Source organism: Syngnathus floridae, chromosome 17 (assembly GCF_059516105.1).
Source record: "Syngnathus floridae isolate MCC-2025c chromosome 17, RoL_Sflo_1.0, whole genome shotgun sequence".
Taxonomy (NCBI): domain Eukaryota; kingdom Metazoa; phylum Chordata; class Actinopteri; order Syngnathiformes; family Syngnathidae; genus Syngnathus; species Syngnathus floridae.
The window spans coordinates 10,865,210-10,880,708 of record NC_142429.1 but is presented as its reverse complement, the minus strand read 5'-3'; the positions used below and the strand labels follow the sequence as shown (position 1 = coordinate 10,880,708).

Sequence of the window (15,499 nt, the reverse complement as noted above, 5' to 3'; positions counted from 1 at the left end):
CAGTGCGTGCTCTTCCTATGAGTGCACATGTGCCAGTGTATCGCTTTTCATTCATTCATTCATCTTTGTGCACTTTGAATCATGATTCAAATGAGAAATTTTGCATGCCACAGAGCATTGTGATGCAGAATGCGGTCTTCATCTCCGTGGCATGACATCCTTATTCAACCCAATGCTTTTAGCATCGTGATGTAGTCTATCACTTTCCAGTATGATGTCACCGCTTCTGCCATGAGATCCATGCTGACAACAGAACGAGCCTTTTTATGGCTTGAGCTGAGAGGTCGGACCCAGAGCATTTAGTGTCTGACATGCAAATCAAAGGTTAAGTCGGAGGGTCAACACGCATTCAACGAAGGTCACGTTGCGCATTCTAATGCAACATAACATTCATTCTGTGCATACATAATGCATGGCAAGAAAGCTATAACTTGCACATTATGAACATTTAATTCAGTGATTCTTTCACGCACCACTAGAGGGAGACCATGTACAAGAAGGTACTCCACATAAATAAATGACCTCTCAGAACGCCTAAAATGAACTGTAATTTGATGTGCAGCAGGACACATTTCAGATCTGGTTGCTTCGGCAAAGATATTTGCATCCGTTTTTGCACACGTAAATCAAGAAGGAGTAATAATCACTGTTGATTGAATATGCGACTTTGCAAATACAATTGCCCAAAGGAAGGTAAACAAGCATGTTTGTGAAGAGCAAATAAAAGTTACATGCAAATGACTAAATCACTTATTTGACACAATTAGAGCAGCTGTAGAAATGTTTCAACACACATGTATTTGGGTTTATCTAGTCTCCTTGACATATGGATCTTTCCTCCCTCCAGCTGGGTATCAATGAGCAAAGTGAAGCTGTTGTTATTGCTGGCGGGACCTGAGGAATCTTACCTGTGGCATTTCATATAATACTCTCATGTTGCCAAAACAAGTATTTAGCGTATCATGTGATTCATGTTGCACACTCAGACTATACTAATGATTCCTTGTCAAGTATTCTTCCATGCATTTTTCTCTAATTGCAATTTATTCCTTGCCTGAAAAAATGGTATTTTGTGATTATTTTGTAAATCACAGCAGCATTGTGTGCATTTTTAGCATTTCACACCATTTTGTCCCATCCTTGCTTACCCTTGTGGTCAAACTAAAAGTGTTAATTAAACGGAATGATTTGTGCTTCCTGTCACCAAAAGGGACACAATCTCTCCCAATGTGACTTTGTAAACAGATTTATGCCCACAGCATGAGTAATATCTAGTGCACACAAGCCTCCACCCCCATATCCATTACAGGGAGTGTTCCCTTTCCTCCTCCCAAAATCCCTGCATTATTGATGCCATAGTATGTGAGCGACGTCGAGCGTACGCCGGCTTTTTATTTGGCTTTGCGTTGCACTTGACATTTTCTGCCTGCGTTACATCAAGAGTGCACACTGTGCTTCTGTATTTACACTGTGAATGCATGAATTCACTTGCTGTTTCAGTGTGTGTGTGTGTGTGTGTGTTTTGTCCATTCCATGGGTGCTTTGTGCGAGTCTGTGTGGGTGTATCTCTTTGTGTCGAAGAGGGTGGGAGGCTGAGCGGGGCGGGTAGCGCTCTATAAATAGAAACTCACAGCTCCCTCTTAGCCCTCGTCTTGGACTCGGAGAGAAAACCAAAGGGGAGGGAAGAAGGAGGATGAAGGAGAGAAAGAGAAAATGCAGATACAAAACAAGCAGAGGAGGGTGAACTGTGGCATCACTTCCTCAACAAGGTGATGCCCATAAAAGGACACAGGACATGCACAGATTTATAAGAAGGCTTGGATGCGGCCCTGTATAAACACACTTGTAAAGCTTCGCTTTAACGATTATTCTTTTTGATGACATTGGAAAAGGTCGTCTTTATAGGATTTTATAAGGATTTGCATGTTTACTCAACTGTATTGCCGAAAATGACATCATACTTGAATATTTTCATGATCAATTGCAATTATTTAGGATAATTATGAGGTTAGGGATTGTCATTTTCTGCGTGGGTTTGTTTGCTTACCTCCAAGATCAAGGAGGTGATGTTTTTGTTGGTTGGTTGAACTAGCATTTTTGTGTCTGTTTTCCTTTCTTTTTATTTGTCAATGCATCTGTGTATTCTCCAACACCGCCTAGCAAAAATAATAACGATTTTTATTGCCTTGCTTTGAATCCATTGGTCAGCAGGCAGGCCTATTAAAAAGGCACTTCTGCTGGCAAATATATTACAATTGATTTTCAATGTAAACTTTCAATCCTGAAAGAGGTTATGAGTCATCATCATGTCATTTACTTCCTGTTTTTGACTTTTAGTTCAATACAATAAAAATGGCAGCGAGGTGCCATCTTCTTATCTTGAAGTGGCTTAAGCCAATTCAGAAGTCTGCACCCACAGGTTTCCCCACAGGTCTCGTGAGACCTTACCTGTATTTCATTGGCACTTTTCAAGTGTCTGCACTCACCAGAAGCTGCTTCTCGGGTTACATAAGAAGCAGGAGAGGGAGAGGCTCTGGCCACAACTGCCCCATCCTATCTCTTTAAATGACACGGAGCCGTGCCGCTCTGCGCGTGTGCGTGCATGTGCATGCGTGCGTGTGTTTGGGGGAGAAATTACGCGAGCGCTGCTAGTGTTGTGCCGGAGGACGATCGAAAACACAACACAGGCGCCCCGTCGTTCACCTTCAATCGCGTCGTAGAGGGGAAAAAGGATTCTCATCGCTTCTCCACCTGCGTGTGAACGCGCTTCGTATTTGGACCAGCCGGCTGCTCCTCCGTCGTGTCGATGGGATCCGTGGGTGCATTGCTGGCCTCACGATAGGAAATAGCGGGCAGGGCGGCCTCCTGATCATCATTTGTTTCGCCGATTTACCAGGAGAAACGTCATCGAGAGGAACCGTGCGGAAAATGGATTAAAAGACGACTGAATGAATAGACATTTGAGAGGTAAGCGGGGATAGTGGATGCACAGTGGCGGGTGTGCGTGCGTGGGTGCGTGCGTGCGTGCGGCCGCACTGGCCGTGATGGGTGAAGCTGCGCTTGCTGAGAGCAGCAGCAGCAGCAGCATCCACGCTCCACACTGCGGTCCTCCCGCTCCCCCCAAGATGGATGAGCGCGCGCAAGGGTCTAGGGAACGGAACGGGGACAGTTCGGTGCACGGTACTAGGTGGTCCAGCCTCTTTGTGCGTCTCGGGGAGACGAAGGTGATCAGCCGCATCGAGCTGCGGCTTATTAACGAACACAGTGACGTCAGCGTCTGTGAGTGACGTAACTGCGTTTGGTTGTCATTTTGTGCAATGTGCTTTCCAGTTTTGATTGACTGGTTTTGGGAGAGCATCCATATTCAGTGGATGGGTCTGTTTTCACTCAAGTAGCTAAGAAACAACATGTTGGATATTTACAGTCAGTATTGAGCAATCCGTATAGGAACTAATGGATAGACCATGCCTGACCATGTCGAGGGATGCACTTGAATAGCATTATCAGCATTACATCCACTCATCAAGTCTAAATCCTTCTAAATCCCTCATTAAAGCCTGGAGGACTAGTCAACAAGAGTAACTTTGCATTAAAGGCTAGCTGCAGTCAAAAGGTCTAATCAGCTTTTGTTGACATCAACAAAGTAGTGTGTAGCCACTGTCTAATTAATGTCCTCCTCCTGTGCTCGGTTGGGATGCAAATTCCTTGGAGCCACCTACACTAAATTGGCTGCGAACATTTTCAATGCAATTTGTTTTTGTTTTTATAAATCACCGTGAATTACCTACAAGTGGAGATCCAATATTGATAAAACACAAATGATCAGTGAAGAGTACTATATATTGTAAAAGTATAAAGTCTTTTTGTGATATAGGATATTTTGAACTTGATTTTCAATCAATGGTTTCTGGCTTATAAGAAAGAAGATTAGCAAGCATGTGTTGCTTCATGTCCAGTATCCCCTTTCGGGTGGATCAATGAGCATTATGCCATGTTCGTGCTACAGGAAGGAAGTCAACCTTCTTCGCAGCAAAACAAAATATGCACTTCCAAATTTATTTATATTTTTATTCCATCATGGATGGATGCATGGATGGCTAAGGTTGTTAAGGATTCAGGAAATGATTTCAAATCAGATTGTGTAAACTGTAAATGTTTTCTTCAAATGCAGTGCATCAAGGCTCCATGACTGTTCACTGTATTTTTAATGTGATTACACAAGCAGAGAGGCTGCTGTGAGAGTGACTGTATTGACTTTGTATAACTACACAAGCTTCGCACATTTTCTTCAGCTCCGTTCATTACTGGGCATCACATATTTTTACACTTTTTATATTATCGCTTTACACAGATGAATGGCCCCGATGAGCGCAGTAGGAATATTAGATTTAATAGATGCCGGCATGGCTGTGTTTTACAGAGGAGAAATCCAATCATATGTTTGTTTACAATTCGCCCAGACTGAGATTATAAATCGTTGGTGATAGGAGGCAATTTCCGCGATTCCAAATATTTAAGAGTTCCATGGATGGCATGAAAAACAATGACTGACCTACAGTACAATGTTCTTCTATTCCCAGTTTACATTATGACCCAAATTTATATTTTAGGATTCTCTGGATCCGATGAAAAATGAATCACGTGATCTGATGATTAGATCTTGGCGCTCGATGAATAACACGGACAGAAATGTTGATTATAGAGGTGCTGAATTTGGCTGGCTGAATCATGGAAGCGAGATGGAAAATGAGTTATTCATACAGTTCCACTTCACAGCCTGGGTTGACTTCTCCTCTTAACTGACTGAGACCCTTTTGCGGGGAACCAAGCACACATCACTGGCAGTGCCACTGAGCTGGAAAGGAAGAGTTGTTTAGGTAACTCCGTTCTCGATGGGATAAACACGGTGATAGTGTCGAGAGCGGCCAGAGTGATTCATCAGGGGAGACAAACCTGTTGCCTCATTCTAAAGTGCAACGTAGCCAAAGTTTTTTTTTCCATGCTGAAAAACTACTTTCGACATTCTTAGACTAAATTTAGTATTACATTTAATCAAAATTTATGAAGCACACCCATTTAAATAATAAAGCAATTGTTTTTTTTTTAGGTGTATATTGAATTATAGCTATTTTCATAATTTGTGATGGCAGTTCATTTTACATAGTGCTGACTGTAGTCGGTCTAGCAGAAAGAATTGTTGTATTATGTAATGGAGGAACCTGGTGATGCTGCAGCTGAGATAGAGCAAGGCTCCATCTGCTAAGAGATTTCTTAAAAGGTCAAAAAGGGCTCATGTTAAGGAATTGATAGCGTGAATTTAGACATGTACATGTAGCATGTGTTTATGCAGACTCGGTTATTGTGGCAGAATAGGGCTGAGTGATGCTGTTGTGTGTGAAGCCCTAAAGCATGGCTCTTACATAACTGATCTGCTGCTGCTGCTGCTGCTGCTGCTGCTCTTGCTGACACAGTGGCGGGCGGCATCAGAGACAACAGGCAAGATGAGGCCATGGATCATTTAACACTCTCAGGTGTTGTCATGTTAACATGGCATCCATCACACGCCCAGAAACATATTCAAACTACGTGTGAAGATATTTGGAATAAATCACTGTTGATGATATTCTAATACAGTTCCGTGTTGTTGACTAGGAAAAGTCAGATTTTGATGAGGTGATTTTTATAATAACCCTGGGATTCAATAAAAATTGAAAATGAGTAAACTAAGGCTGAAAAACACAAAAACTTTAAATAAATAAATACAATTAAAAAAATTAAAAATAAATCACTGATTTTGACCAACAACCAAAAGCTTTGAGCCATTTTTGTCCTAAAATTTCCAGTGATGACATTTTCGGTGCATCCCTACTACTAGGTGCTATTCTAGTTTTGTCTGATTTTAATATTCCATCTGTGTCTTTCTCCCCAGGTTCCCAATGTTGAACATGTCCACCCCCAGTGAGCTGAAGTCTCCCTGCGTGACTCGCAACGGCATGGTGAAGCTGCCCCCCAGCCAGCCCAACGGTCTGGGCAGTGCCAGTATCACCAAGGGCACCCCTGCCGCCAAGAACCGCCTGTGCCAGTCCTCCTCGGTTCCCTCCATACTGCCTCCTCCACCGTCCTCCCATCCCTACCACCACCACCACCACTTGGACAACACGGTCATGCCGCATTCAGCGGCCTCCATTCTCGGTTGCGACCTGGAACCCGGGAAGCAGCTCGTAGGTCTCAAGTCGTCCCTCCGCCAACTACCCCCGCTCACTCTACCCAAACCCATCCTGCTGGAGCGCCAGCTTGTCTTGGATGAGAAGCTGTTAAATCGACTACTCTGGTACTTCACCACAGCTGAAAAGTGCGTGCTGGCGCAGGTATGCAAGACATGGCGTAAGGTGCTGTATCAGCCCAAGTTCTGGGAAGGCGTCACACCCATATTGCACGCCAAGGAGCTTTATACCCTCTTGCCCAACGGAGACAAGGAGTTTGTCAGTCTTCAGGCCTTCGCCCTACGTGGATTCCAGTCTTTTTGCTTAGTGGGTGTGTCAGACCTGGACATTTGTGAGTTCATCGATAACTACCCCCTCTCCAAGAAGGGTGTACGTTCAGTCAGCCTCAAGAGGTCCACCATCACCGACGCGGGATTAGAGGTGAGTCATTCTGGCTTTGAGAATCCCAATTTGTCTGATTTGAAAAGTACAGTGTTTTAAAATCAATCAATTGGCACCCCCAAAAGTTTTTATATTCGTCCATAAATGTCACAAGATTGTGCAAGGAACTCCTCACCTCACTCCAAGATTCTACAACATGGCAGCAAAGCGCAAATTAGTCGAAATGAAATTTCTCAAGTCGCTTCAACGTAGTTCCTTGACATCAAAATGTCACAAATTAATACTTTTATTGATTTGTCCAGAACAAATCAGTGCATTTCTCAGAAATAATACATTAGCGGTAAGTAAGTTGAAATTCATTAATGGTATTAGCTAGTCCAAATAACAAGCTAGCACAAACTGACATAATAATAAAATAATTCCATTGCCATGAACAGAAGCTTCTGAATCTTTCACACATGGCTTTTCATAGCTGCTAGGCTATTCTGGGATGAGTGGATGGTTGCCATGGTGAACGCTGGAACTGTTGCCTGCATGATCTACAGTTTACATCGCGTATTTGCTGTTTTTGCATTACCGATTGATCGTGCCTTAAACGGACACTAACACCAACCGAGTATATTTACAGCATCTTTAAAAACTTTTATATTGCATCCCAATTATATGCGGCATTTGTACTGCAGGTGATGTTGGAGCAGATGCAGGGTCTGATGCATCTGGAGCTGTCAGGGTGCAACGACTTCACGGAAGCTGGCCTGTGGTCCAGTCTAAACGCCCGCTTAACATCACTCAGTGTCAGCGACTGCATCAATGTCGCGGATGACGCCATCGCTGCCATCTCACAGCTCCTACCCAACCTATCGGAGCTGAGCCTGCAGGCCTATCATGTGACTGACACAGCCATGGCCTACTTCACTGCCAAACAGGTGGGGTTGAAAATTGACACCCTAAAATCCTCCCATAATAATTTCTATCACATGATCTAACCAGCTTCTCCTGGCTTGTGTAGGGCTACACCACCCACACTCTGCGGCTTCACTCGTGTTGGGAGATCACCAATCACGGCGTGGTAAATATGGTGCACAGCCTTCCCAACTTGACGGCACTCAGCCTTTCCGGCTGCTCCAAAATCACTGACGACGGTGTGGAGCTAGTGGCGGAGAACCTGCGGAAGCTCCGCAGCTTGGACTTGTCATGGTGCCCCCGAATCACTGACATGGCCCTGGAGTACATTGCTTGTGACTTGCATAAATTGGAGGAACTAGTCCTTGACAGGTCAGTTTGTGTGATTTGTAATGACGAAAAATGCGTCAATGTTAGAATTTATAGTCATATTTCTATCAAGAGAAATATTTGACTTGAATTGATTAGTTATGTAAACATTGAGATCCAACGACAAAACATATCCCTGGGTGATTAGCCAATAAATTTAAAAAAAATTAAAAATTAAACCTGACACAATACATTGCAAACACTTATTCATCCTCCCACTGTAATAATTGGCATTTCTTGAATAATTTTTTTTTTTCGTTCCATGTGACATGCAAGTAGGCGGACATTTATTGCACAGCGGGGTTATTTTTCTTCAGCCCAGCGGTGCCAGAAATATTAATTTCAAGAAAACAACCCATTTTACTTTGCACCTACTTAGCTACATTTCTTTGTACAATTAATATGTATTTATTATCACAATTGTAATGGCAACAATAGGCAAGAAACTGCTTGTATAATTAAAGTCTTCTTATAAAGCATTTTAGTCGCAATATACAGTCGAATTGAAATAGTAAAAGCTTTCCCACTCCTCGTTTTATTTCGTTTACATGGGTGACTAATTAATATATGTAGAAGCTATTATGCATTATGTCCAGCCCAATGGCCTTTTATAATTGAGTGACTAACTCATACTTCCAGTAGATAGTAGACACACGCACACACACAAAGAGGACAATATAACACCACAATAGTCCCTACAGATTCTTGTCATTATAACACACAGCGCTGAAGCCGGGAAGTGGTTGAAGGGCAAAATATCCCAGTGAGAGCAGAGCTTTGTACTGGTGCCGTCGGTATTCTGCTGAGCCCCGCTGAAAAAGGCTAGACTCATCAAATGTACATTCCGTGGATAAATCGAACATTTAAGGAACATTATCTGGCAATTCGGTTTGAACAAAAGGGAGAGCAAAACTGCAAGTTGTAAACATCTAACCATCTGTCCCATTTCTATACGGCTTGACCTCATTTGGGCCACGGGTGAGCTGAAGCCTATACAATCGGACTTTGGGTGAGAGGCCTCGTACACGCTTGGACTGTTCACCAGCTAATTGTAGACAAACAACCATTCACGCTCACATTTGGAGTCTGGGATTCTGGGTTGTTTTCCTAGCTGTGAATTTTGAGCTTTTACTCAAGCAGATTGAGCCATAAAATCTAACCACAAATGAATTGATTGAATTTTTGTGCATAATAAACTGAAGTGGAATGTGCTTTCTTTTTAGGTGTGTACGGATCACCGACACAGGTCTGGGCTATTTGTCCACAATGTCATCATTGCGGAGCCTCTATCTGCGCTGGTGTTGTCAGGTAACAAAATATACACACAACGTTTGAGTTACTGTTCATTATTCCATGCAATTTTTGTGTGTGACACACTCAGGTGCAGGATTTTGGTCTGCAGCATTTGTTTGGAATGAGGAGCCTTCGTCTACTCTCTCTAGCAGGTATGCTTTGTTCGGAGTTCTGGTTTGAATATGATCAGATATTTCTGTGAATTATGAATGAACTCTCGGTTTGGATGATGGATAATATACATGGCTGCGTCATCACTTCATGGTGGTCCCATATGACGTTTGGAATTTATGAATGGCACGCAATGACCACTATTAAAAACACTGTACCCACACCGCCACCTAGCGGCCACGTTTAAGCAATAAAAAAATAATAATCTTGGAAATATTCCTGCTGATTATAAACTAAACTTTCACTAGTCACCAGGGACCAAAATTGAACTCCACCATGAATAGAGAACATTTGTTAGTAATTGATACCCCAAAAAAGGTGATGGTACCAAAGCACTACTTTTTGCCTACTTTAAGCAAAAATGTGCATCTTAACAAAATAAGTGAGCTGGCAAATGTTGAGCATTTGAAGTCGCCAGATTTAAACCAATGAGTGTCCCTCCTCTAGGTTGCCCCCTACTGACCACCACCGGCCTATCAGGCCTCATTCAGCTGCAGGATCTGGAGGAGCTGGAGCTGACCAACTGCCCGGGAGCCACCGCCGAGCTCTTCAATTACTACTCGCAACACCTGCCGCGCTGCATGGTTATCGAATAAAACCCACCATCCCACCCTGGGCAACCAACCGCAATACTTCCGCCTCGTTACTCTTCCTCACTCTGGTCAAATGCCAGCCAGGATACAGAACATTGCTCCTCATCTCCTGGCACCTCCACCCCACCCGCCCATCTTCTTCCACACCCCATTGAGTTTTGGCAGGAGGGGAAGACAACCGGGCGCTCCACGACCGGATGGGGTTCGTTCGGCGAAGGAGATACCACGGCTTGCTATGACGTCTTGTCTGGCCATCAATTTCGTTTTGGAAGGAGGTTTCAGACAATAAACTTGGATGCAGCTGATTGCAGCTGTGACAAAGTGGTATTAGAAAAACACAAATACGGACTTTTTGTGTTCCTGTTTTGGTGGAACTCACACATGTGCTTATTATACACTTTAACCACACTCACACAGTGTATGTGGTCAGTGAAACAAAAACATGAGTACTAACAGATTTTTTTTCATCACTATGTAAAATAGTCATTTTTTTTTTTCCTCCAAGCTTCAGTGTTCAGACACAAACCAGCCGGTGATGAAATCCGACGTCTCGGATGGAACTTCTCTTTTTTCCTCCCTCTTTGTGCGTGTGATGTGTGTGTCATGATTCCATAGGTTCCTTTTTTTTTGGAGGGGGGGGGATACCACCACCTGTTTTTTTTCATGAAACATTTGCAAAACAACTGTTTACATCGTTTGTCATTTTTGTTGGACTTGCACGCTCGACTGACTTGTTTCACATTTCCTCACTTTTTCTTTTTTCGCAAAACGGTGAAATTCTAGTTCTAGAGGAGACGCTGTTGTACACTATCGCTTTTGTGTCTTTAAAAGTTAGTCGGAGAAGCAGTGGAAGAGTGAAGAAAGAGGTTTACTTTTTTGCTGGAGAAATTTTACTGACGGTTAAGTGCTTTTTGCCTTGAAAGGTTTCACGCTTGCAAGGCTGTTGGCTGCCTTGAAATGTTTCAGTCGGATGACAAAAGTATTTCTGGAGTGAAGGGATGTTGAATTTTGGAACTTCACTTCAAATTGTGGTTGAAACACATTGATGGTTTAGTCTTTCTATTTGCAAGTGTGTGTTTCAAGAGGTGAACATGAATTGTGGACCCCCCCGCAGGGTCAGATAACTTTATGTAAAGTCAGGGGATTTCAATACAGTATTTATTAACTCCGTCGAGGAGGATTTTTTGTTTTTTTGTTTTGGGGTGCTGGTCTGTCAGCGGGCTCACTCACAAATTACCCGGCAAATTTTAAGACGACATGCTCTTAAGGCATATCCCTGAAAATATCAAGAACTAGTCATGGTCAAGATAATAAAACAACATTGAAACTCACAAATGTAGTAAATTAGCTTAAACCAGAGTTAAAGACAAATTTACAGATGCCTTTTATGTTATAGTTTGGAGTCAAAAATTGTGAATGACTGAGTTCAGACAAACCACAACCAAAGAGTGAACACACAATGAATCCCCAAAATAGATTGGAAAATAGAAATAGATTAGTTCTAGCCTGCTCTCAAAAAATTAAATGTGTAATAAGTACCATACAATTTGAATACATTATAAAAGCCACTTGCTGTCGAGTGAAAATGACATCACAGGTCTCAGGTCACAACCAATCACGGCTTAACTTCAGAAAACTGGTGAGCTGTGATTATTCAAAAACGGGTGGATTTTGTCTCTTTAATTCATATTCTACAAATAAAACATTATTGAGAACACGAGTGGGAGTGGAATTAAACAGTCCTTGAAGAAAAAAAATCTGCAAAAAACAGTACATACCTTGAAAAACTGCTCCAATGCAACAAGTTGGTAATCCAGGAAAACCATTAAAAGGCATCTGGTAATTTGTCCGACTGAAAAATATTGTTCCTAGAAAATAAAAGCATTTCAAAGGGAATATTTATTTTTATAGCATTGGTTTGATATTACGAGGAGATTTAAGATGCCTGACAGTGAGCCACACTGCTACTTTTTTTTTTTTTTTTTCGCTTGTAATGTGTCATCCGACGTGCTTACTGCCAACTGGAAGGACTGGCTCGGTAAAAGTCAGTGTTAGGTTGTGCCAAATAAATCTGCAGCACCATGCGTTGCTGCTTTGCCTCATACGTGGACTGTACAGGGGCGGACGATGCATGTTTTTAGTTGCTCTGCTTCTATATTTCAAGAAGGCTGTCCCTTCATCTGTTCATTGTACATATTTATTTATCTATTTATTTAAATTAATTTGGGTCTCACCTATATGGTTTATTTATTGAGAGACATTGCTTCAAATTTGCGATGATTGCTGTTTTAGATTTCATTTCCCCATCCGGCATTTCAACCCGTAAAATAAATATTTGACCTAGTGCTAACATTCACTGTCATCACTGTCTTGAATGTGGCAGAAAAAAAAAAAAGTGTCTGATATTTACCTTTGTTATGGCTAACAAATGTTTACACTATACTACTATTAAATAATTAAGGGCAAAATTTATGATTTGGTCATGCAAAATGAATTCTATGGAAGCTTATTAATGACAACAATTTTTTAAATCTTGACCAGAACTAATTTGTGATGTGTGTTTATCATGTCATCATTAGTATGACAGGACATTTATCAAAGGATTTTAATAACTGTTATCTATTTGGTGTTATGATTTTGATTTAATCTTAATATGTCTATCATATTCTATACACACAACCAAAACGCTTTCATCATTTTGATTGATCATCAGATTGATAAAGGTCATTTTCCCATGTCTTATAAGCAAATGACCGGGAGTGACAAATTTAAATATAATATTGTAAGTAAAGTCCTAGCAGAAAATGTTTAAACATGAATTGTAAATATATATACAGTATATGATATAACCTTTGTTTTTATGTCATAAAAATACAAGCAAATATTGTAGTACAGTTCATATTCCTGGACACAACATTGTCTGTAATGAGCTTCCATAGGTTCAAGTGCAAGTTTACATATCATAAATATATATGTACAGTCAGGCATTTCAAATCGAAGTCCACGGTACATTAGATAAGAAACATTTTCAAACAAACAGACAACTGTAAGTGTCAATTCTACTGCTGTCTACAGTCTTTGTATACATCTGTCACCATTTTGTTACAACCCTTGTACGGCACAAATTTCAACAGTCAAATAAATATAGACCGTTTACTGATAATAAAAATAATAACGCATTGTGTGTACTTTCTTGGTATTTAGCTTTTTTTGTAATATTGGCTAATTGTTAACTTACCTATAGACATAGTGACAGCCAGCTGAGGTTTCTTGAAGTACTGAAGCATTCTATCAAGAAGCAGCCATCATGCTATGGCTCTAAAAATAAAATAAAATAAAATAAATTTCTTAGACACAATCTACAGCCATCATAATTGTTCACCAATGGAAGGGGACTTATTGACTTACCTATTGACATAGTGACAGGTAGCTGAAGCTTCTTGAAGCACTCATGAAGCAGCAATCATGCTATGCTATGGCTTCAAAATGGCTTTAAAAATAAAATATACAAATAGCTCTAAAAATAAAATATACAAAGTGTCTTGGACACAATCTACAGCCATCATCATTTTTCACCAATTGGAAGGGGACACTGACGCCTCTATTGGCTGACACCACCTTTCTGAGTTAAAAAATAAAAAATGACACTAAACTCAAGAGGGGAAAAAACAAAAACAGGTTCTCTAAAATCAGGTGACGTAACACGGCTGTACTCAGACGTAACCGCTAGAGGACAGTAGAGGACAGGTTTTTAAATGTCCAAATTATATTAATTTTATATACGCCCTAAAAATTGCTGGGTTGAAAAAACAACTCAATTTGGGTCAAAAATTGCACTTAGTTAACTGGGTTAATTTGACCCATGTTTTTGTGCAAAACAACTCAGGAAGCTGAATCAATTTGATTCCTGGACTGCTTTCCAAAAAAACAATTAAATTTAAAAAAATTGGGCAAACAATTATTGTACAAATAAATGTGTGTGCCTGTGTATATATAACTATGCGTCTAGGCATTTTTCATTTATTTATATGACCAAGTAGTTGATAAAAACATAAATTTTCCCTTATTTTTTTCCATGGCTGTATATATGTACCTATATATGTTGTATTTTTTTTCATCACTTAGTCCTTAACTTGTATGTTGAGCAGGAATCCCAAAGCATATGGCTTATCCTTCTCCAAAACATGAGCGCCACTCATCAAGAGACACACGCTCGTCTGCACACAGAGTGATCCTGACAGCACAGTGAGCCTCATAGCGTGAGAAGGTTGAGGAAGTGGCTGGTGTGAGAAGCCCGCCACCGCAGCTCTGTGGCAATGTTTACACACCAGCCTCGTGTCGGCCTCCTTCGCTTCTCAGTTATGACCCGCTGTCAACTTCCACTGTACTTTCATAACACTGTGGCATTTCTTTCAAACTCCCACAATCTATTTTGAAATGAACAGTAGTAGTTGCAGCAGAATGATTATTTTTTTTTTGGGTGCAATAAAACATTAATGGTGGCTTGGACAAAATGCAAAAAACTGCTTCTCACAAATATATGATGCAGATGGAGCATACAACCCTCCTGCGAGGGTTACCTCGGGTCATGCGAGAGCAGCGGAACTGCAAAACAAGAAAAAGTTGAAGTGTGAGGATGGCAGCAACATGTGCCGAGTGTGTGTGTGTGTTCATGCGTGTGTGTCCAATGAGTAAAGCGTGACTGCTTTATTTTTAAATCTTGCAAGGTAACGTGTGTTAATGTCACACGTCATTAACACGGCAATGGCGAGATGAATGAAAAAAACACGTTTTTTTTTATCTGTTCATAAACAGCATCGGCACTGTGTTCCACGACACACACTCAGTGCCCAGCAGCTGAATGTAATCCGGACTGACAGCTAGCCTTCACGCTTGAATACACCTCGCCTCTCAAAATGGATGCAGAAGGAGCGTTTTAGATGCACACACACCAACTAAATGGACTCTCTGTCTAGTGCAGCTGAGAAGCCCGAATGTGATCAGGGAATTAGGAAGTGGGTGAGTAGTTGCATGTGGATTAGGAGGACAGATGGACAGACAGACGCACAGAGTAAGTCGGACAAAATTAAAAAAGGTGGTCCAGAGGAAATGTCTTACTCTGTGAAGTAGCATGCCAAACGTGGCCTCAGCAACTGGTGGTCACATGCTAGCAAGGAAATTCGGAGGTGTCAAAATGAACGTCAAATGAATCGGCTCGTATTTTAATCGAGTTCTTGTTGAGAGACTATTTTTAAGAAAATATTGTAAAATATTTTAATTTCTTCTGATTGTGATTTCTATAGTTCTTTGTGAAAGCAGATTTGTTTTTGTTTTTTTAAATAAGACATTTGCAAACACACATTGTGTTTTAATCACTAAATATTAGCAAATAAAATAAATTGAGTAGTCATTGGAGAAAAAAAAGTAACACACATAATGTCAATAAAAGCACTGCTCATTGTGCATGACAACTAAAATATTTTAATTTCTTCTGATTGTGATTTCTATAGTTCTTTATGAAAGCAGATTTGTTCTTTATGAAAGACATTTGCAGACACACATTGT

The 15,499-nt window shown here is 41.0% G+C and overlaps 1 protein-coding gene across 1 annotated transcript; it reads left to right on the top strand.

Annotated features, from left to right (window-relative positions):
* The first annotated feature begins 2,543 nt into the window (after window positions 1-2,543).
* fbxl16 (F-box and leucine-rich repeat protein 16) lies at window positions 2,544-12,284 on the top strand. Its single transcript, XM_088358643.1, has 7 exons — window positions 2,544-2,967; window positions 5,930-6,644; window positions 7,289-7,531; window positions 7,615-7,880; window positions 9,101-9,185; window positions 9,259-9,322; window positions 9,789-12,284. The coding sequence occupies exons 2-7, from the start codon at window positions 5,937-5,939 to the stop codon at window positions 9,935-9,937; spliced, it is 1,515 nt and encodes a 504-aa protein (XP_088214769.1). The 5' UTR covers window positions 2,544-2,967; window positions 5,930-5,936; the 3' UTR covers window positions 9,938-12,284.
* The last annotated feature ends 3,215 nt before the right edge of the window (window positions 12,285-15,499 follow it).